The 22312-nt window shown below is 44.2% G+C and overlaps 1 protein-coding gene across 2 annotated transcripts; it reads left to right on the forward strand.

The window, feature by feature from the left end:
- The first annotated feature begins 17790 nt into the window (after positions 1-17790).
- Positions 17791-21208, forward strand: LOC311101392 (uncharacterized protein). Of its 2 annotated transcripts, XM_084142524.1 has the most exons (8): positions 17796-17998; positions 18193-18431; positions 18531-18631; positions 18755-18930; positions 19288-19482; positions 19793-19879; positions 20540-20793; positions 20874-21208. In XM_084142524.1, exons 1-8 carry the CDS (start codon positions 17842-17844, stop codon positions 20970-20972), a joined length of 1308 nt encoding a protein of 435 aa, XP_083998650.1. In that variant the 5' UTR covers positions 17796-17841; the 3' UTR covers positions 20973-21208. The 2 variants fall into 2 exon arrangements, 1 of the variants encoding a protein (XP_083998650.1); XR_014609919.1 differs by lacking the exon at positions 18755-18930 and having other exon boundaries at positions 17791-17998.
- Positions 21209-22312: the final 1104 nt, after the last annotated feature.

Genomic DNA, 22312 nt, shown 5'->3' on the forward strand with positions numbered 1-22312 from the left:
CCTGCTCTTTCCATGACATAGACTGACCAGGTGAATGCTATGACCCCTTATTGATGTCACTTGTTAAATCCACTTAAATTCAGTCAGTGTAGATGAAGGGGCGGAGACAGGTTAAAGAAGGATTTTTAAGCCTTGACACAATTGAGACATGTATTGTGTGTGTGCACCATTAGGAGGGTGAATTGGCAAGAACCAGGCGCACTGGTTTGAGTGTGTCAAGAACTGCAACGCTGCTGGATTTTTCATGCTCAACAGTTTCCCGTGTGTATCAAGAATGGTCCACCAGCCAACTTGACACAACTGTGGGAAGCATTGTAGTCAACATGGGCCAGCATCCCTGTGGAACGCTTTCGACACCTTGTAGAGTCCATGCTCCGGCGAATTGAGGCTGTTCTGAGGGCAAAAGGGGGTGCAACTCAATATTAGGAAGGTGTTCCCAATATTTTGTACACTCCGTGTATGTTTTATCAGACTGTTACTTGGTTTGTTTAATTTAAAAAATGTTATCTGGATTCCAAACTCATAGTCATGTATTAATGATGTTTGTTTAGCCGATGTCTCTGAGAAATAAAATGTCATCCTAGAGCCAATAAAAAATCCAGTGATTGCTTTTGGGGTGTCTGATAATTAACATTTGCCAGGTTAAAGAGATGGATTACTGTCATGTGAATTTCTATCTCTAATTCAACCTAAGCAAGGTCCACAATCCACAAGTAATTATCGGTAAATTTATTCAAGGAGAGCTCTGCTCAAAAACACAAATATCCTGTTTTTTATACCCCTTGACAAACAAAGACACTATGCTCCTCCCACCTTTAGGTGGCTTTCTTAAACAGTTCCCGCCTTCCCCCTTGAATGGTTAGTAACGCCCCCTCTGTTAGTGGGTTGACACTACATGATAATTCTAACATTTATACTGTGTTTGGGGTGAAATTCTTTAGTCATTATTCTTAAAATCCAAATTAATCTAACAATCCACCCCTTTGACTAAATATTCCCACATTCAGGATAAATGTATTTTACACGCATGATTAATCTCAGAGATCACATCAGAACTAATAAACATTTCATCCAATTGCGGTCTTTCAGGGTCCAAATCCTCGTCATCCACCAAGCCTGGAGGATTGTTTTTCACATTCCCCTGGTCAGAGTCCGGAGTCAGTCCATCTCTCATCATTGTTTAGATACTGCATTTCACCAACGCCTGACTCACCAATCCTCGGACACAGGGAACAAGACAACAACCACATAATACAAGAATACCCATACAAACACTGATCGCTCCTAAGATGGTGGCTGCTAGGGTTTTCCATTTACCAAATATTTAATCAAACCACCCTATCCACAATGTACTAACTTCTGAGTTCAGTTCATCCTTCACTTAGTGCAGTTAATTCTGTAAGAGCTCTGGTGACTGTCCCATCCGGTGTGGTGTTGTTAGGGATAAATATGCAACAATGGCTTATCTTTCTATAGACACCGGCCCTTTCTGCCTGATCTAGAACCAACCTCTACTAAGTTATGAGCGGGATGGCGGATAATCGCTCAGAGATCCCCTTTACTGCATCTCTAGTCTTGTCAATAAATCGTTGTTGGTTGTAATATATATAATTTATCCAATCCATATTTTTGTTTGTCCCCCACCAGAAAAATGTTGTAGTAAAACTCTCCCATATTTGATTTATAGCTTTGTATTCGTCTGGAACACCCCTGGGGATGCCTATACCATCTATCCAAATTGGGCTATTTCCTTCCTGACTTATTTATTTTTCTCCTAATTATTCTTCCTGTCACTGGTCTTTGATGACCAATTCTTACAGGTTTGGACCAACAATACTGGTGCACAAGTACCCACCCATCCCTCTGGTAATGTCTGCCGAATGCTCCCTTTGTTAGTGCATGCCCACCACACATCAGTCAGAGGGATGGTTAGGCTCCTAATTTTTTTCTTCTTCCTCCCTTCCTTATCTAAATCAGTCACATTAATTATCTCCTTACAGCCATCAAAATCACCCAAGTTACGGGTGCCATTTCTATGTCTGTAACACTGTTATTCGCCAGGAGTTAAAGTGAATCTAGGTGGGCTGGCCCAGTATGTCAATTTTGCCAGCCCAACCCCTGTGCAATTTGGCTCTTTTTGATTGGACCCCAGGTCTAATACACAGGGAAACATTGCCTTTGGCATTGGGGCGGTCAACATTGTTGGTCGCCCAATGGAGCATGCATAACAATTGGTCTCCCCCAAGGCCCTAGCGGTGTATTTCATCCACTTTAACCAGAGATTCTCATCAGGGACCCCCTCCACTTCCCCATTGTTCCATTCTTGGAGGAGAAAATCTTTCATAGTGGACGGGTTAGTCAAATTGACTCCGTCATCCCTTGACTGATTTACTCAGTCTATTGCCATTAATGGATTAATGACAGTACCTGCTCCCTCTATATCTTTTGACTCCATTAAATGTAATCTTAGACAAGTATCCCGTCCGTATACGTCCGCGCAAGCCCAGTAAGTTCTTTTCATGTCCTCTTTAGTGACCTTTACTATCGTTACTACCATCTCCGTGGGGATGTCGTTATCTTATCCTCCATCTGGACGTCCAGCCCCCCCCGTCTCATATCTCCGTCCCCCAGTATGTCTAAATACCTGAGCCCAGGAACAATCCGCCGAGGGAGCTGAACATAAATACAACGGGATCTTATAATCCCATGTTGCTTGCTTATCTGCTCTGATAAGATCCCTAATCCTAATTTTGAATCTTACTCCCCACCCTTCTCTGACTCCTATTTTGTAGATCACTCGCCCTTGATGGTCAGTATGTCGGGTCGCTTTCCCTTTATTTCTTACTAATGGTAAGGCCATAGCGTAATTGGTGCGAGGTGGTGGTGGATCTTGACCTACCACGACCATTGCCGAGACTATGATGCAGCTCAGGGTCACCCATATTCCCAAAAACCGCCAACCCTCTCCTGTCTTAAGTCCTTCTGCTCGGTACCACCCCATACTCACACCCTAGGAACACACTACAGTGATGATAGGTCTGGGTAGGAGATCTTCGTTGACAGAGGTGAACCCCGGACCCGGTGGGACAGTTCTGCTCGTCAACTCTGCGTGTGCTAAGCGGTGCTTGTATGTGGTCCTATCTTCTTGCAGTGGGTAACATGGACCCAGGTTCCTCTCTCTGCTATTCGAATGGCCAAGGTGGTTACCAACATAACCTGATAGGGCCCTTCCCAACAGGCCTGCTTCCAGTTTTCCTTCTAGTGACTGGATGCTCACCAGTCACCTGGTTAGATAGTGGGTCACCTTCTCCTTTAGTTCACCTGTGGGGCACAAAACCTCTGACATACGGGTGTGGTTAATAAACTATCTTCACACATGTTCAGATTAATGTAACAATTTCTGACTGCATTCTCTTTTTAGACTATCTAAAAAATGTTTTTTTTTTAAAGTATTTTGTCCTCTCCTTCGTATATTATCTAATACAATTAGCCTCTTCCCCCCTCTTGACACATAGTTCTGCTTATGTGTCAATTTTTTCCACCTTCCTAAACATTCCCTTAGGTTATTTATCAACCAATTGCCATGCCTTTCATTTTTGAGATTGTCTTTTGCTTCTTTATTGCTCCTCCCACTTCCTTTGTCTTTATGGCGGCGAAATTCGACTTTCATTCAGTTCAGAATCAATTAGTAATCCAATCAAACAATCTCTTATCTTGTAAAAACACTTATGTTTAGTTCAACCTCTGTTCTACCCCGGCTCTCCCGGGCTTGACCTGAAGACTGATTGTTGGACATGACAAGTCAATTTTTTTTTAGGTCACCTAAGTATTCTGCCTAGCAACAAAGAATAAAAACCTCTATGTTCGTGATTAACCCAGTTATCTCTAATAGCCCACCAAAAAAACCCATCATCTTTAAACCACGACCAATGTCATCCCTCTTTACTCTCTACCATTTGGGTAACATCCCTGATATATTTATGAAAAGCTAAGACTGTTTGGGAAGAGAGCAACAACATAACCTGTTCTTCCTCCTCAGAGTTCCAAATGATTTTACCATGGGCTGCCATTGCCTTCCCATAGATAAGATCACTTGATTTACCCGTATGCAGTACATAATGACGACCCAAGCTTTACAGCAGTCTATCCTTACCAAAAAGCTCATCATTCTTCATCTAATTTATTTATTTATTTTTCTAGTCCTTATCTACCTGACCCTATTGCTAAATCAATGATCTAGGCAATAGTTGTCTCGCCTTAGATTGTACATTCTTCTGATTACTGCAGCTTATTCCATGAATTTAGTTTCAAATATCACCCAATAAACCGTTCCATCCCACAGCATAGTAAACACCACCTATGAACTGTTGAAAATTCCCTAAATTCAACATAACAACCCTTTATAAACATCATGCTTGGTGTGGTTTTATTTTATTTGAAAAACCCAATTGAAAAATAACAATCAAAGATAGTTATGCTCAACTTAATTTGGTAGCTCCCTCTTATGACCTAAATACTGCCTAACTTCATAAAATCCCTCAAAATTCCTCGAGTATACAATGATTATTTAATTGATTACTCTAAATCTGCTACATGTGATCTCATTCAAATGATCCATTATCAATTATTTGATCCACCCCCTAGTAAAATCTCTCTCCTCTTCTATCCTGGAGTTCTACCTCTCCCAGCTATTTCCCCTAGTGGCCATTAAATACTCTGCTCTCGTCTGTTCCTTTTCTTACTCTGTTAGTCTCTGCTTTTCAAGCTCCAGAAACTGTTATCTGTCTCTCAGCCTGCTTGTTTTTCAAACCTAAACAGTTTTATCGCTACTTCCCTCCTATCATTACTGAATCAATGACAATACATTTACATTCTAGTCACCCAGCAGACGCTCCTATCCAGAGCAACCTAGTGAATACATTTTTATTATTTTTATCTTTATATTATTTTTTTACTGGCCTCCCCCCGTGGGAATCGAACCCATAACCCTGGTGTTGCAAACACCATGCTCTATCAACTGAGCTCCATCCCTGCCGGCCATTTTCCCCCCTACCCTGGACGACGCTGGGCCAATTGTGCGCCGCCCATGAGTCTCCCGGTCGCTGTCGGCTGCGACAGAGCCTGGATCCGAACCAGGATCTCTAGTGGCACAGTTAGCCCTGCGATGCAGTGCCTCAGACCACTGCGCCACTCAGGATAATAATAACTGCAATAACTATCAATAATAATTATAATAACTATTACGAATTATATTGTCCTTTTTCTGATGTTCTAATTGTAGTCTTTCATTTTTGTTTAAAATATAAAGTTATTTATAACAAATCCAGAACCCACCACAGGCTGGCGCTATTCCCCCAGCACAACAGCCAATGCCACTTGCTTCCTTGTAACGAAAATAAATTATTGTTTTAAAATTTTCCAATTATTTTGTATTCCATGCCTTTCATTTTCAGTTCGCTATTCAATATCTTTAACAGTTTTCTCTGATTCGGCCCCAATCAATAAAACAAATGCTTGATATTATTTATCAGCATACACTTAATGACATTCCTACCATTTGAACTATGTCCCTCACTCCCCCCCCTCTCCTGCTCCTTCCTACATTATGGGGGAGGCGCGGGAAACTTCCCTACAATCTATCTTCTTAGGAAATAATGTCATTCGTACTTGTAACATATTTTCATAGATTATTTAGAATACTACTAAAGTTATCTTATGCAACTTTTAATACACGTAAAAACTCTCTCTCCACCCATTCTCTATTGAATAAGTGCGTCTTCCTAGTTACCCCATAACCACGCCTCAAATCTTTTATTTAGCATTTAACCAACCAAATACTAAGTAGTATCCGGTTATCATTTATACCCGCCGTTGAATTTCCTCATACACACATATTTCACCTTATGCCATTCAAATGCCCAACACGACAGAATAGTTCAATTCAACTCTCTATTGGTTTTTCAAGTTGCTCCGGACCAGAGCGTCTGCCAAATGACCAAAAATGCAAACGTAAATTTCTCTACTTTCTCACTCATTACGTACGTCTACGTTTGAGTGCGAAAGCCCATACATATGCATAATAATATGCCATTTAGCAGACGCTTCTATCCAAAGCGACCTACAGTAATGCGTGCATACATTTTTTATTTTATTATTATGGGTGGTCCCGGGGATCGAACCCACTACCTTGGCGTTACAAGCGCTGTGCTCTACTAGCTGAGCTACAGAGGACCACATCGTTGGACTTTATAGGTACCTCTCAAATAATCGCTTTGTGGTGTTTTTAGCCAATTCTTAAACATTTTACCCGTTGAACCAAAAATATTGACTGTCATCCTCCTTTTCCCCTGCAGTCACGATGGTTAAATATTCCTTTGTCCCCGTTAAAGCATTTTCGCGCTTAAAAAAACACACTCGCTGTCTCTAGCCCCTCCTTTCGCTGTTCTTTCAAATTAGTTCCAGTCTACATGCATCTGTTTGATCATAAATTCTAATTTTTCTACTTCGAGATGCCCAATAAATTCATACCTCTTCTCCCACATGGATCCATAAAACATATTTCTTTCATCTCCCGTTAATTCTCGGACTTGTTTAGAAGATGTCTTTCCCATGGCGGAACAATAAGAAATCCCTCCCCCCCTTTTTGTTTTTTTTAATAATTCACTCCCGAATTATTTTCGTAGGAGCTAATCTCTTAGTGCGCCTCTTGCTTTTGCAATTAACCCTTTAAAATTATTTAACCCCTAACCCAGAGTTTCTATTTAAAACTCCGGTTTCATGAAAATAGTAAGTTACCCAATTTTCCTCATGCGACTTATTTTTTTCTCCACCCCTGAAATAATGATCACGTCTCCCGAGGGATTAAGTCTCACACATACACGACCTTATCATCTGCCAAACTTGTTTGCAAAGTTCTAGCAAATGCCCAGTCGTATATAGAACTCCCGACCCATCCCTCTCATACGATGATAATTATTTCCTTGTTTATACTGAACATTGCAATTCGTACAATGACAATATTAACTAGTTTACATTTGTGATTGCAATTCACTTCCATGTCATTTCGGACTAGTTTTTTTGTTGTAATAGCTACAGTGGGGAAAAAAAGTATTTAGTCAGCCACCAATTGTGCAAGTTCTCCCACTTAAAAAGATGAGAGAGGCCTGTAATTTTCATCATAGGTACACGTCAACTATGACAGACAAATTGAGAAAAAGAAATCCAGAAAATCACATTGTAGGATTTTTTATGAATTTATTTGCAAATTATGGTGGAAAATAAGTATTTGGTCACCTACAAACAAGCACGATTTCTGGCTCTCACAGACCTGTAACTTCTTCTTTAAGAGGCTCCTCTGTCCTCCACTCGTTACCTGTATTAATGGCACCTGTTTGAACTTGTTATCAGTATAAAAGACACCTGTCCACAACCTCAAACAGTCACACTCCAAACTCCACTATGGCCAAGACCAAAGAGCTGTCAAAGGACACCAGAAACAAAATTGTAGACCTGCACCAGGCTGGGAAGACTGAATCTGCAATAGGTAAGCAGCTTGCTTTGAAGAAATCAACTGTGGGAGCAATTATTAGGAAATGGAAGACATACAAGACCACTGATAATCTCCCTCGATCTGGGGCTCCACGCAAGATCTCACCCCGTAGGGTCAAAATGGTCACAAGAACGGTGAGCAAAAATCCCAGAACCAGACGGGGGGACCTAGTGAATGACCTGCAGAGAGCTGGGACCAAAGTAACAAAGCCTACCATCAGTAGCACACTACGCCGCCAGGGACTCAAATCCTGCAGTGCGAGACGTGTCCCCCTGCTTAAGCCAGTACATGTCCAGGCCCGTCTGAAGTTTGCTAGAGTGCATTTGGATGATCCAGAAGAGGATTGGGAGAATGTCATATGGTCAGATGAAACCAAAATATAACTTTTTGGTAAAAACTCAACTCGTCGTGTTTGGAGGACAAAGAATGCTGAGTTGCATCCAAAGAACACCATACCTACTGTGAAGCATGGGGGTGGAAACATCATGCTTTGGGGCTGTTTTTCTGCAAAGGGACCAGGACGACTGATCCGTGTAAAGGAAAGAATGAATGGGGCCATATATCGTGAGATTTTGAGTGAAAACCTCCTTCCATCAGCAAGGGCATTGAAGATGAAACGTGGCTGGGTCTTTCAGCATGACAATGATCCCAAACACACCGCCCGGGCAACGAAGGAGTGGCTTCGTAAGAAGCATTTCAATGTCCTGGAGTGGCCTAGCCAGTCTCCAGATCTCAACCCCATAGAAAATCTTTGGAGTGAGTTGAAAGTCCGTGTTGCCCAGCGACAGCCCCAAAACATCACTGCTCTAGAGGAGATCTGCATGGAGGAATGGGCCAAAATACCAGCAACAGTGTGTGAAAGCCTTGTGAAGACTTACAGAAAACGTTTGACCTGTGTCATTGCCAACAAAGGGTATATAACAAAGTATTGAGAAACTTTTGTTATTGACCGAATACTTATTTTCCACCATAATTAGCAAATAAATTCATTAAAAATCCTACAAAGTGATTTTCTGGATTTTCTTTTTCTCATTTTGTCTGTCATAGTTGACGTGTACCTATGATGAAAATTACAGGCCTCTCTCATCTTTTTAAGTGGGAGAACTTGCACAATTGGTGGCTGACTAAATACTTTTTTCCCCCACTGTATTTACCTCTAGGATCAATTGCGGACCCTTCCTGTCGTAATAATTATTACCTTCTTTGAGATTTTGGTAACCTGTCTGCCCTTCACAAGAATTCCTATTCTTATACAAGTTCAAATTATTTCATCAAAATCCATGAATAAAATTACTGACCTTTCCCTTGTAGTTTGGATTCAAATAATTTTTCAAACTCGTTAACGTCTTTATCGTTCATAAAGAGTAATCACCGGCCTGTTTATTAACCTTAACGTCGAAGGCCAGGACTATTCTTCACGGATGCCATCACCCGGCCGTGCACGGATTTCGGTGTCTCTAGAACGATAAAGATGTATTAAGCTCCGCTCGAAGGACCAATCTGTCATGTGAATTTCTATCTCTAATTCAACCTAAGCTTGAATCATTACCAGAGGTTGTAAAGCTCTGGTTTTAATCATCAATGATTCAAGGTCCACAATCCACAAGTAATTATCGGTAAATTTATTCAAGGAGAGCTCTGCTCAAAAACACAAATATCTTGTTTTTTATACCCCTTGACAAACAAAGACACTATGCTCCTCCCACCTTTAGGTGGCTTTCTTAAACAGTTCCCGCCTTCCCCCTTGAATGGTTAGTAACGCCCCCACTGTTAGTGGGTTGACACTACATGATAATTCTAACATTTATACTGTGTTTGGGGTGAAATTCTTTAGTCATTATTCTTAAAATCCAAATTAATCTAACAATTACTAAAACTGTTACTTGGTGTCACGCCCTGACTCTGGGGACTCTTATTTGTTGAGTCAGGGTGTGTATTTTCTATGTGGTGATTGTCTATGTTGTAATTTCTAGTATTTGTATTTCTATGTTGGCCGGTGTGGTTCCCAATCAGAGGCAGCTGTCGCTCGTTGTCTCTGATTGGGGACCATACTTAGGCAGCCTATTGGCACTAGTGGGTTGTGGGATCTTGTTCCGTGTGAGGTATGTTGTTTGTGTACCTTGGACTTCACGTTTCGTTTCTTGTTTTGTCGTTGTGTTTATAAGTAAAATAAACATGTATGCATATCACGCTGCGCCTTGGTCTGACCCGTTCATCAACGACCGTGACAGAAGATCCCACCAAACGAGGACCAAGCAGCGTGTCCAGGAGCAGACAGCCTGGACCTGGGAGGAGATCCTGGAAGGTAAGGTATCCTGGACTTGGGAGGAGATTCAGGCCAGGATGGATCGCCGTCCTTGGGAGGAGACAGTGGAGGCGCGGTATAGAGAGGAGCAGCGGCAACGCAGAAGGCGCCGGCAGAGGAAGAAGCCCGAGAGACAGCCCCAATAATTTTTTTTGGGGGGGGCTAAAAGGGTGGTTGGCGGAGCCTAGTGTTAGAGCAGAGCCAACTCCCCGTACTCACGCGAGGAGGCGTGTGACTGGGCAGGCTCTGTGTTATGCGGAGCTACGTACTGTGTCGCCAGTGTGCCGGCACAGTCCTGTACGTCCTGTGCTAGCACCACGCATGTGCCGTGCGAAGATGGGCATCCAGCCAGGACGGGGTGTGCCGGCTCAACGCTCCTGGTCTCCAGTACGCCTCCTCGGTCCCGCATATCCTGCGCCGGTTCTACGAGCTGTATCGCCAGTACGCGTGCACAGCCCAGTGCGTCCTGTGCCAGCGCCCCGCACGTGTAGTGCGAAAGTGGGTAGCCAGCCAGGACGGGTTGTGCCAGCTCTCCGCTCCAGACCTCCAGTACGCCTTCGCAGTCCGGTCCGGCCCGTTCCTGCTCCTCGCACCAAGCCAGTGGTGCACGTCGCCAGCCCGGCCCGGCCTGTTCCTGCCCCTCACACCAAGCCATTGGTGCGCGTCGCCAGCCCGGCCCGGCCTGTTCCTGCTCCTCGCACCAAGCCAGTGGTGCGCGTCACCAGCCCGGTCCGGCCTGTTCCTGTCCCTCGCACCAAGCCAGTGGTGCGCGTCGCCAGCCCGGTCCGGCCTGTTCCTGTCCCTCGCACCAAGCCAGTGGTGCGCGTCGCCAGCCCGGTCCGGCCTGTTCCTGTTCCTCGCACCAAGCCAGTGGTGCGCGTCGCCAGCCCGGCCTGTTCCTGCTCCTCGCACCAAGACAGTGGTGCGTGTCGCCAGTCCGGCCCGGCCTGTTCCTGCTCCTCGCACCAAGCCAGTGGTGCATGTTCCTAGTCCGGATCGGCCCGTGCCTGCTCCTCGCACCAGACCAGTGGTGAGTGTGTCCAGTCCGGCACGGCCCGTGCCCGTTCCACCGGTTTCTGGTCCGGCACCAGTCAGCAGCTCCAGTCCGGAGCCAGAGCAGTCCGCTCCACCGGTGCCTGATCCAGCTCCGGTAAGCTGCTCCAGTCCGGAGCCAGAGCAGTCCACTCCACCGTGATCCAGTCCAGCTCCGGTCAGCGGCTCCACTCCGGAGCCAGAGCAGTCCGCTCCACCGGTGCCTGATCCAGCTCCGGTCAGCGGCTCCACTCCGGAGCCAGAGCAGTCCGCTCCACCGGGGTCCAGTCCAGATCCGGTCAGCGGCTCCACTCCGGAGCCAGAGCAGTCCGCTCCACCGGTGCCCGGTCCAGCTCCGGTCAGCGGCTCCAGTCCAGACCCAGACGTCAGCCCCTCTCCAGGTTCGGGGTCTCCCACACCAGGGTCCAGACAGGGCTTGGAGTATAGTGGGAGGAAGGAGAGGGGAAGCAGCGCGCCGAGGTCCAGACCAGACCAGGGGCGCAACAGGGAGGCGGAGAATAGGTGGTGGTCACACCCGGCCCCTACCCTGTTAAGTAAAGGTTGTGCGGTCGGAGTCTGCACCTTTGGGGGGGGGGGGGGGGGGGGGGTGGTACTGTAACGCTCTGACTCTGGGGACTCTTATTTGTTGAGTCAGGGTGTGTATTTTCTATGTGGTGATTGTCTATGTTGTAATTTCTAGTATTTGTATTTCTATGTTGGCCGGTGTGGTTCCCAATCAGAGGCAGCTGTCGCTCGTTGTCTCTGATTGGGGACCATACTTAGGCAGCCTATTGGCACTAGTGGGTTGTGGGATCTTGTTCCGTGTGAGGTATGTTCCGTGTGGGGTTGTGTACCTTGGACTTCACGTTTAGTTTCTTGTTTTGTCGTTGTGTTTATAAGTCAAATAAACATGTATGCATATCACGCTGCGCCTTGGTCTGACCCGTTCATCAACGACCGTGACACTTGGTTTGTTTAATTCAATAAATATGTTATCTGAATTCCAAACTCATAATCATTTAGTAATAATGTTGGTCGACCTAAAACATTAAAACCTCATAGAGGTCGTGAGTTATGGCTTAGTGATTTTCTCAAAGTTTTCTCAGGTGAAGTATGTGTGGCATGACTTAACACGTTGGTCAGAAGGAAGGAGGGATACATATGAGTAGACCTGGAGGGGTTATGGAGTGTAGTCCAGACTTGTAGGTAGCTACTACCCTGGGACACACGCATGCATGCACACACACACACACACAGCCCTGCTGATGGGTCAGTTCAGACCTGTACTTGCCCATTGCTATGAAAACACACACAATATATAGTACGGTACACACATCACAGCCAATGCCAGCTACTTCATCAGGTAGAGAAGAGAAAAAAAAAAAAAGATTAGATCAGTGTTTTTCTCCAGATTATCCCCTTTACTCTAGACCTCACAGCCTCTCTCTCGGTACCAGTACCGAGTCAATGTGCAGGGGGTAGTTGAGGTAATACAGTATGTACATGTGGGTAGGGTTAAAAGTGACTAGGCAATCAGGAAATAGTAACACAGAAAATAGTAACTCAATAAAAATAATAATGAGGCTATATACAAGGAGTACCAGTACCGGGTCAATATGCAGGGATACGAGGTAGTTGAGGTAATACAGTATGCACTTGTGGGTAGGGGTAAAAGTGACTAGGCAATCAGGATATATAATAAACTGAGTAGCAGCAGCGTATGTAAAGTGTGTCTGTGTGAGTGTGTGTGTGGCGTCAATATGCATGTGTGTGTGAGTGTGTGTGTGTGTATGTGTGTGTGTGTGTGTGTGTGTTGGAGTGTCAGTGTACTATGTGGGAGTATGTGGGTAGAGTATAGTGAGTGTGCATAGAGCCAGTGCAAGGGAGTCAGTGCAAAACAATTAAGATAAATCAATAAAAAATAAAGGGGTTCAATTTAAATTGTCCAGGTAGCCATTTTATTATCTGTTCAGCAGTCTTATGGCTTCGGCGTAGAAGTTGTTCAGGTGCCTTTTGGTCACAGACTTGGCGCTCCGTTACCGCTTGTCGTGCGGTAGCAGAGAGAACAGTGGCTGGAGTCTTTGACAATTTTTAGGGCCTTCTTCTGACACTGCCTGGTATAGAGGTTCTGTTTGGCAGGGAGTTCAGATGCCGCTAGTAAAGATGCTCTCAATGGTGCAGCTGTATAACTTTTTGAGTATCTGAGAGCCCAGCCAAATCTTTTCAGCCTCCTGAGGAGTATACCACCTCAGTCACCGGCTTCATCAATAAGTACATCGACGACGTCGTCCCCACAGTGATCGTACGTACACATCCCAATCGGAAGCCATGGATTACAGGCAACATCCACACCGAGCTAAAGGCTAGAGCTGCCACTTTCAAGGAGCGGGACACTATTTGGGACGCTTATAAGAAATCCAGCTATGCCCTCAGACGAACCATCAAACAGGCAAAGCGTCAATAGAGGACTAAGATTGAATCATACTACACCGGCTCTGATGCTCGTCTGATGTGGCAGGGCTTGCAAACTATTACGGACTACAAAGGGAAACCCAGCCACGAGCTGCCCAGTGACGCGAGCCTACCAGATGGGCTAAATGCCTTTTATTTTACATTACGTTTACGTCATTTAGCAGACGCTCTTATCCAGAGCGACTTACAAATAGGTGCATTCACCTTATAGCCAGTGGGATAACCACTTTACAATATTATTATTTTTATTTTTTAATTTTTTTGGTGGGGTAAGGGGGGGTAGAAGGATTACTTTATCCTATCCCAGGTATTCCTTAAAGAGGTGGGGTTTCAAGTGTCTCCGGAAGGTGGTGAGTGACTCCGCTGTCCTGGCGTCGTGAGGGAGCTTGTTCCACCATTGGGGTGCCAGAGCAGCGAACAGTTTTGACTGGGCTGAGCGGGAACTGTGCTTCCGCAGAGGTAAGGGGGCCAGCAGGCCAGAGGTGGATGAACGCAATGCCCTTGTTTGGGTGTAGGGACTGATCAGAGCCTGAAGGTACGGAGGTGCCGTTCCCCTCACAGCTCCGTAGGCAAGCACCATGGTCTTGTAGCAGATGCGAGCTTCAACTGGAAGCCAGTGGAGTGTGCGGAGGAGCGGGGTGACGTGAGAGAACTTGGGAAGGTTGAACACCAGACGGGCTGCGGCATTCTGGATGAGTTGTAGGGGTTTAATGGCACAGGCAGGGAGCCCAGCCAACAGCGAGTTGCAGTAATCCAGACGGGAGATGACATGTGCCTGGATTAGGACCTGTGCCGCTTCCTGTGTAAGGCAGGGTCGTACTCTCCGAATGCTGTAGAGCATGAACCTACAGAATCGGGTCACCGCCTTGATGTTAGCAGGAGAACGACAGGGTGTTGTCCAGGGTCACGCCAAGGCTCTACGCACTCTGGGAGGAGGACACAATGGAGTTGTCAACCGTGATGGCGAGATCATGGAATGGGCAGTCATTCCCCGGGAGGAAGAGCAGCTCCGTCTTGCCGAGGTTCAGCTTGAGGTGGTGATCCATCATCCACACTGATATGTCTGCCAGACATGCAGAGATGCGATTCGCCACCTGGTTATCAGAAGGGGGAAAGGAGAAGATTAGTTGTGTGTCGTCTGCGTAGCATTGATAGGAGAGGCCATGTGAGGATATGACAGAGACAAGTGACTTGGTGTATAGCGAGAATAGGAGAGGGCCTAGAACTGAGCCCTGGGGGACACCAGTGGTGAGAGCACGTGGTGCGGAGACAGATTCTCGCCACGCCACTTGGTAGGAGCGACCGGCCAGGTAGGACACAATCCAAGAGTGAGCCGTGCCGGAGATGCCCAACTCGGAGAGGGTGGAGAGGAGGATCTGATGGTTCACAGTATCAAAGGCAGCAGACAGGTCTAGGGGACAAGAGCAGAGGAGAGAGAGTTAGCTTTAGCAGTGCGGAGAGCCTCTGTGACACAGAGAAGAGCAGTCTCAGTTGAATGACCAGTCTTGAAACCTGACTGGTTTGGATCAAGAAGGTCATTCTGAGAGAGATAGCAAGAGAGTTGGCTAAAGACGGCACGCTCAAGAGTTTTGGAGAGAAAAGAAAGAAGGGATACTGGTCTGTAGTTGTTGACATCAGAGTGATCGAGTGTTGGTTTTTTGAGAAGAGGTGCAACTCTCGCTCTCTTGAAGATGGAAGGGACAGCGGTCAAGGATGAGTTGATGAGCGAGGTGAGGTAAGGGAGAAGGTCACCGGAGATGGTCTGGAGAAGAGAGGAGGGGATAGGGTCAAGCGGGCAGGTTGTTGGGTGGCCGGCCGTCACAAGTCGCAAGATTTCATCTGGAGAGAGGGGAGAAATAAGTCAAAGCATAGGGTAGGGCAGTGTGAGCAGGACCAGCAGTGTCATTTGACTTAACAAACGAAAGGAACTTATCAAGGCATCAAGCTCATTGATGAACTCTCCAAGGGAACCTGGAGGGCGATAAATGACAAGGATGTTAAGCTTGAATGGGCTAGTGACTGTGACAGCATGGAATTCAAATGAGGAGATAGACAGATGGGTCAGGGGAAAAAGAGAGAATGTCCACTTGGGAGAGATGAGGATTCCTGTGCCACCACCCCGCTGACCAGATGCTCTCGGGGTATGTGAGAACACATGGTCAGACGAGGAGAGAGCAGTAGGAGTAGCAGTGTTTTCAGTGGTAATCCATGTTTACGTCAGCGCCAAGAAGTCGAGGGACTGGAGGGGAGCATAGGCTGAGATGAACTCTGCCTTGTTGGCCGCAGAACAGCAGTTCCAGAGGCTGCCGGAGACCTGGAACTCCACGTGGGTCGTGCGTGCAGGGACCACCAGGTTAGAGAGGCAGCAGCCACGCGGTGTGAGGCGTTTGTATAGCCTGTGCGGAGAGGAGAGAACAGGGATAGACAGAGGCATAGTTGACAGGCTACAGAAAATGGCTACAATAATGCAAAGGAGATCGGAATGAAATGAACTAAACATCTGGGAAAGCGAGAGAGCGGGGCCTCCCTCACTTACGTTTCACTGAAACACCCAAATATAACTCTCCCAACTTCCACCTCAGAAACTATAATTGTTGTAAACTACAGCGGTTCAATGTTTTCTAGGAATAGACTAACTTAGTTTATTCAGCTAGCTAACTTGGTACAGTATTCTTCAGTGAAAACCGTCCAGGGCACCTAGTCATATGACGCCACAGCCAACTAGCATGCCGGCATCCAACAACACGGTTTAGAACCAATACTCGGCCACAACAAACCACCAGTGTGTCAACACGCCAATCAGATCATTCGTGTCCGTGTCTAACGTTGTGGGTTAGTCCCGACAGCTTGAGCGAGTCCGTCGTCAACTTATTCAGCCAGTTAGTTAGCTAGAATAGTTAGCATACTAGCTAGCCATTGCTTTCTGTCAACGAATAAACCTGTCCTCCCACGGCACGAACACACAGAGAGAGCCAAGCTAACGTTAACTAGTCACCCATGTCTCAAATTCCCTTGAACGACTCTGGCTACCAGTATGTAAAAACAAAACACAAATGTAGGTTATAACTTACCCCTAGCAGCTACTGTTGGCTAGCCAAGTGCAAAGCTAGCCACTGAATCAATTCAGCCAGTTCGCGTCTGTTAGCTAGGTCGTCCCAGCTATTGTTTAGTAGCTATCCAGGTAGCAACAAGTTAGCTACATTTCGAGCACAATAGCTACTTACTACCTAACGGTAACGCTTCAGACAATGAGCAATAATTACATACAACAACCCACGATAACTACCTACAATACCTAACTACAATCTAAATACATAGTTTAAGCTTTACTCGACAAAGCCCAAACTATGTATATAAGCCATATAAGCCAAGCTTACCTCCCGCCAGAGAGAGACACAACCTCACCCGATGACGACCTGCACATGTACATTTTGTGCTCGCTTTGAGGCAAGCAACACTGAAGCATGCATGAGAGCACCAGCTGTTCCGAATGACTGTGTGATCACAGTCTCTGTAGCCGATGTGCGCATGACCTTTAAACAGGTCAACATTCACAACGCCGCGGGGCCAGACAGAATACCAGGACGTGTACTTAGAGCATGCGCGGCATCCGACCGTAAGGCGCTACAGAGGGTAGTGCATGTGGCCCAGTACATCACTGGGGCCAAGCTTCGTGCCATCCAGGACCAAATACTAGGTGGTGTCAGAGGAAGGCCCATAAAATTGTCAAAGACTCCGGTCACCCAAGTCATAGACTGTTCTCTCTGCTACCTCACGGCAAGCGGTACAGTGCCTTGCAAAGGAATTCATCCCCCTTGCCGTTTTTCCTATTTTGTTGCATTACAACCTGTAATTTAAATTGATTTTTATTTGGATTTCATGTAATGGACATACACAAAATATATGGAGGACTAAAAGTGCCACAATTAAATAAATAAATACACCATTAAATAATTACTTAAATGTGTCATTAATTAATTAAAATTAGAATTAAATACATAAATGTGTTATTAAATGTGTCATTAATTAATTCAAATACCGATTCATTTTATGTAAAATACATATATAATAATTTCACTATTTACATTTACATTTCATGGTCCTGCGTTGGAGTGCTTCCTGAATTACTTAAAACTGTCAAACTGACCCATCAAAAGTTGGTAGGCGGAACCTAACGCCTGATTGGTTACCCTCTGCATCAAGCCAAGACAAATCAATTCCGGATAATGGATTGATGCAGAGCTACTGAACACATTCCAATACACTGGATGGCGCTATTCACCTCTACGTTGGTTTAGGGGGGGGAAGCATAAACCTAGCTAGTTCGCTAATCGGCTAAATGGTGTTAGCTGGCTTGAGCATCCCAAGATAGAAGTAGAGGCTGTTTTAGCTGACTGGTGACCATTGAGCTGTTACGTTTTTCTGTGTTGCAGCGGAGGTAGCAAGGCTCTTTGCGCCATATAACATTGGAGCCAGAAGGAATATGACGAGACGACCAGCACAAGTCCAAGTTAGCCGAAGAAGCTACACACACACTGTCTGTTGTTTGGCTGACCACAATGCGGATAAAATTCCAAGCGTACTGTTTAAAGCTGAACTTCTTACTTCAGGACTTGGAGAGCAAAAAGTAACATTTTCAGGTCAGTGCGAAACTAGGCATTTACCAAAAGTAAAAAAAGTTTGTACTGTCTGTGGCTTGTTGAAATTATTTGCATTTCTTTTTATAGTGACTCAAACTTAATTGGTGTTCATAGTGTCAATAATAGTTATCACAGGCTTATTTGCTTAATTTAAGGTGAGGTGAGTTATGATTTTGTTTTGTTTTTTTCTCCAGGGAATGACCACGATCCCATGGTTATAACAAATAAACTGATGGAAGTGTTTCCGAAGCTCCAACAAGGGGGAGGCTTTGAATTTCTAAAACTTGTAGGATCTACTCGCAGTCGAAATCTTGCGTTGCTTCAGTGTCCCAGCACTGGATACACCCTTGCCTATCTGAAAGATCCATCGACGATGATTGGACAGGCTACAATCTACATACGTCCACTTCAACAGGATCTACCCTTAGATTGTGTACATACATTTACAGAGACTTAGTTTAATACATAATCAAAACAAAGATTACTGGTGACTTTTAATCATTAATTAAAAGCCATTTGTTGTTGTTGTTAGGAGAGCTCACGTCCTGCCTCTGGTCCAGTCATCCCCTGCATCACTTGTCAGAAGGAAGTTCCCTTTTCAGAGATGAAGCTGCACAGATTGAGCTGCAATGGGTATGTACTTCTTAAAGCAATGCAAGGGTAGCATAATTTATTTTCTTTGGGAATATGTCTCTCTTATTGTTGTGCACACAAATAAGCGAGTATGACCATCATTTCAATTGTGTTAACTTCAAGGACACCCATGCAGGAATCAGAAAGAGAACAAGAGGGAGGCCAAAGTGAAGAAAATGATAGTGAGACAGCCCTAGTCAGTGACAGTGTTCCAGTGAGGCCTGAAACATCAGCTGAGAGTGCAGTAGTACCGGCAGTGATTGTCAACGAGGAGTTGGATCGCAAAGAAACAGACAGTGGTTTGTGTCATCACAATAGTGTTGCTATAAGATTGTGTGTAACTGAAAAGTTAATAGAAAGATAACACCTGTAGGATATAATTAGATAAGATAATACAGTTACAGACAATTAATAACATGCAACTGGGTTTTTCTATTTTTCTAATATTTAGTTGTAGTTGTTTAGTAGTGCTGTTTTTATGTCAACTCAGCGTTGTGACAGGTTCTGAAGATGTTGGGTCTCACGTTTTGTCAGTGAAATGAACAGAATTTTCCTCCTGTTCTGTAGAGTGAGAGGATATCTGTATATGCAGGTAACATGCCAACTCACAATATGTCTCTCTGTAATAGATAACTTTATTGTTGTTGTTTGTTTAGAATGGAAGCTTATTAAAGAACCCACTCAAGCTGCCAAAGTTTTCAAAGAGAATCTGCTAAGGGAACATGCAACTGGGAAACCACTTAGAATGAAGATGGATGTAAGGGACTCTGAAGAGGACAGGGAACGGGAGCTTCTCTTATTCTATAAACAGCAGCAAGAATGGGCATGTCCACTTCATTGTACTCTGGTTGGTAAGTAATATAACATTTATAATATAAATACATCAGTACAGTTTATACCACTCAAGTAGCTTATATGGAATTGTTAAATGGGAGAATGGAATGCACAAAATTATATAATTGATAAAAATGTTATATGTATGTATGTGAATATTGTGCACAATATACTCTTGTTATCTGGAATAATCAATATTAAGGATGCTATTCTAGAATTACAGCCAATAGAAGTTTTTCTCCCTTTCTTGTTAAATGTTACCAAATCCAGTTACCTGTATTAGGCCGCCACTTTTTTTCCAGTGTTATTATCAGTATTTTATTTCAGGTGATGTTGCTATCGGAGAGGGAGTGATGCGGTACTTTATGACAACAATCATATCCAAACTCCAGTTTGGATTCAGTCTAGATCTTGGTAAGTATCTTACTAATTTTTTGAAGGTTAATCCATCTATAAATTGCAGAAATGTCTGTCTGTAGCGCATGTCTCTCAGTTAGTCCGATGGATTTCAAACTTGACAGGTGTCTTGCTCTGGTCACGAGTAAGTGCAGTGCCAAGTTTGACGACGTTTGGATAAACGCAAAAGATAGCGTTACATATATAGGTAAAAGAAGCACACATTGGCTTTTGCCGCTCTTGCTGCTTGCCATTCTCACACTGCATGCAACGCTGACTGAGCACCTGTTTGTGTCGTGACTCACTCTACACCGCCTCTCTCTATGCGCGCGCACACACGCGTACACGTACGTTCTGGTGGTTGATGAACGCGGATATGTGCTGTTTAGCGGAGGGCCGGTGGGCAATGTTTTGTGTCAGGTAAGTCTGTAGTAGGGTATACAGGGGAATTGAATTTGAAGTGGTTTGGGGTCCTTCTGTAAGTCATTTTGGAGTAGGCTACAATTTGGTTTAAGTGAATTCTACAAGCAGCAATACCACAGGCCAAGTAATCGCCACTAGTATGATGTAATATATCTATCTATCTATCTATCTATCTATCTATCATACATTTTTATTTAATGTATTTAAGAGGTTAATTGTTGTGACTTTATTCCCTGCTCTCTTGGTACTTTACAGGAGGAATGGGCCGAACACTGCTATTTGAGGGTGAACCTGACCATCTTGTTCCAGCAGCATCAGAGGCACTTATTGAAAGCAACCTCTTCCGGGTTGCAGGAAGGATGTTGGGCCACACCTTTCTGCATGATGGTCCCCATGTCACAGGACTAAGTCCTGCTGTAATTCATGTACTGTTCAATGGGGACCCTGAAATGGCTACTGTTGTTACAGAAGACTGTCCTGATCTGCACATCAGGAGCATCATAGAACTGGTATGTAACCTAAAAGAAACTTTGCCATGTAAAAAATATTGCTTGGGCAGATATAATAACTTGTATGGTCTTAATTCTAGCTTGAACATGAAGATCTTACACCGGAACAGAAGGACACAGTTTCAGATCTTTCCATGTCTTGGGATCTTCCGGAATTGACACAAGTTCAGTGTCTTTGAAAACATTAACACACTGTGCAGTAGTTGACTTTTTTTTCTTCCATTTACTAAAATCAAACTGTTCTGCACCTTCAGTGCTAACAGTACAGCATTCATGTTAGTCATTCTGTGGACCATAATGAGACAGGAAGCTTCAAAGAAACAGCTTTTTTTCCTTTCTTTTAAAAGGAAAGTAAACTTTCAGTTTTTCCTTGCTTGTTCTAACACAACAAATAAAAACATGGGTTGGACATCAGTCTAAGATTCTTGATAACACTTCCACAGTCTCTACATATAGTCTAAGTGCATCAGTAACAGAAACTCCTGGAGCTGGCAAAATTGCAACCTCTTCATCTGAGAGCTCACGGGCCAGCTGAACCTCGGGGACTGACACAGTGCCTCGATGAAGGCAGTGAGGTCCGTTCCAATCGATCCCATATTCTTCAGGAACCTGAATGGATGACAAGCATAATCAGTCTTGTACTTAAAACTAGTTTGACATGTCCTTACACAAGATTGTTATTTTTGGTCACCAAGGCAGTGAGAAATGAAATGTTACTTATTCAGTTTTTTAAAATAATACAGCTTTGCATAGTATGCACTGTAGAAACTACAGCTCACAGGTTGATCTTTAAAAGCTCGGGAGATTTTAAAGAGACAATAATCTATAGTAAATGTTTCATTTAAAGTATCTATATACACATACATACATACATATACATACATATATACATACATACATATATTTATATATATATATATATATATACATACACACATATATATACATATATATACACATATACATATATATACACATATACATATATATACACACATATATAGATAGATAGATAGATAGATACCACATGCTCGAACAGAGATGACCTGAGATTTTTTGCCTCCTATGATATTTTGCTTTTCTATGATTATATTATACCCTTTACAGCAGGGGCACATCCGGACAGCTGAGAATATTACTGTCAGATATTGTTCCACCTCTATTAAACAGGAGGCTAAAAATCACAGGACATGTCTATCCTGATGATACAAGTCAGCCGTCCTGAAATGTGTGTTTCTCTTCACATTTCTTCTACACATTCTACATCTCAGAGGCGATGTCTTTCCATAAGCGGGCTTCCTTCACCTTTCAAAGGGGCAGAGCTCCAAATTAAAAATACATTTAAATAATGCCCATATTATTATCTACTCACTTGGAACATGCACACCTCTTGCATTCAGGTGACCACGCATTAGCTTGTAGCCGGTGTTTGGATGACTTCTGTGAATTTCACTTACAATACGGTCTAACTCCTCATCATTCACAGCTGAATAGAGATCTGTCTTTCTGTACAAACAAG

The sequence above is a fragment of the Coregonus lavaretus genome (assembly GCF_964263955.1).
Source record: "Coregonus lavaretus genome assembly, chromosome: 26".
NCBI classification, from domain to species: domain Eukaryota; kingdom Metazoa; phylum Chordata; class Actinopteri; order Salmoniformes; family Salmonidae; genus Coregonus; species Coregonus lavaretus.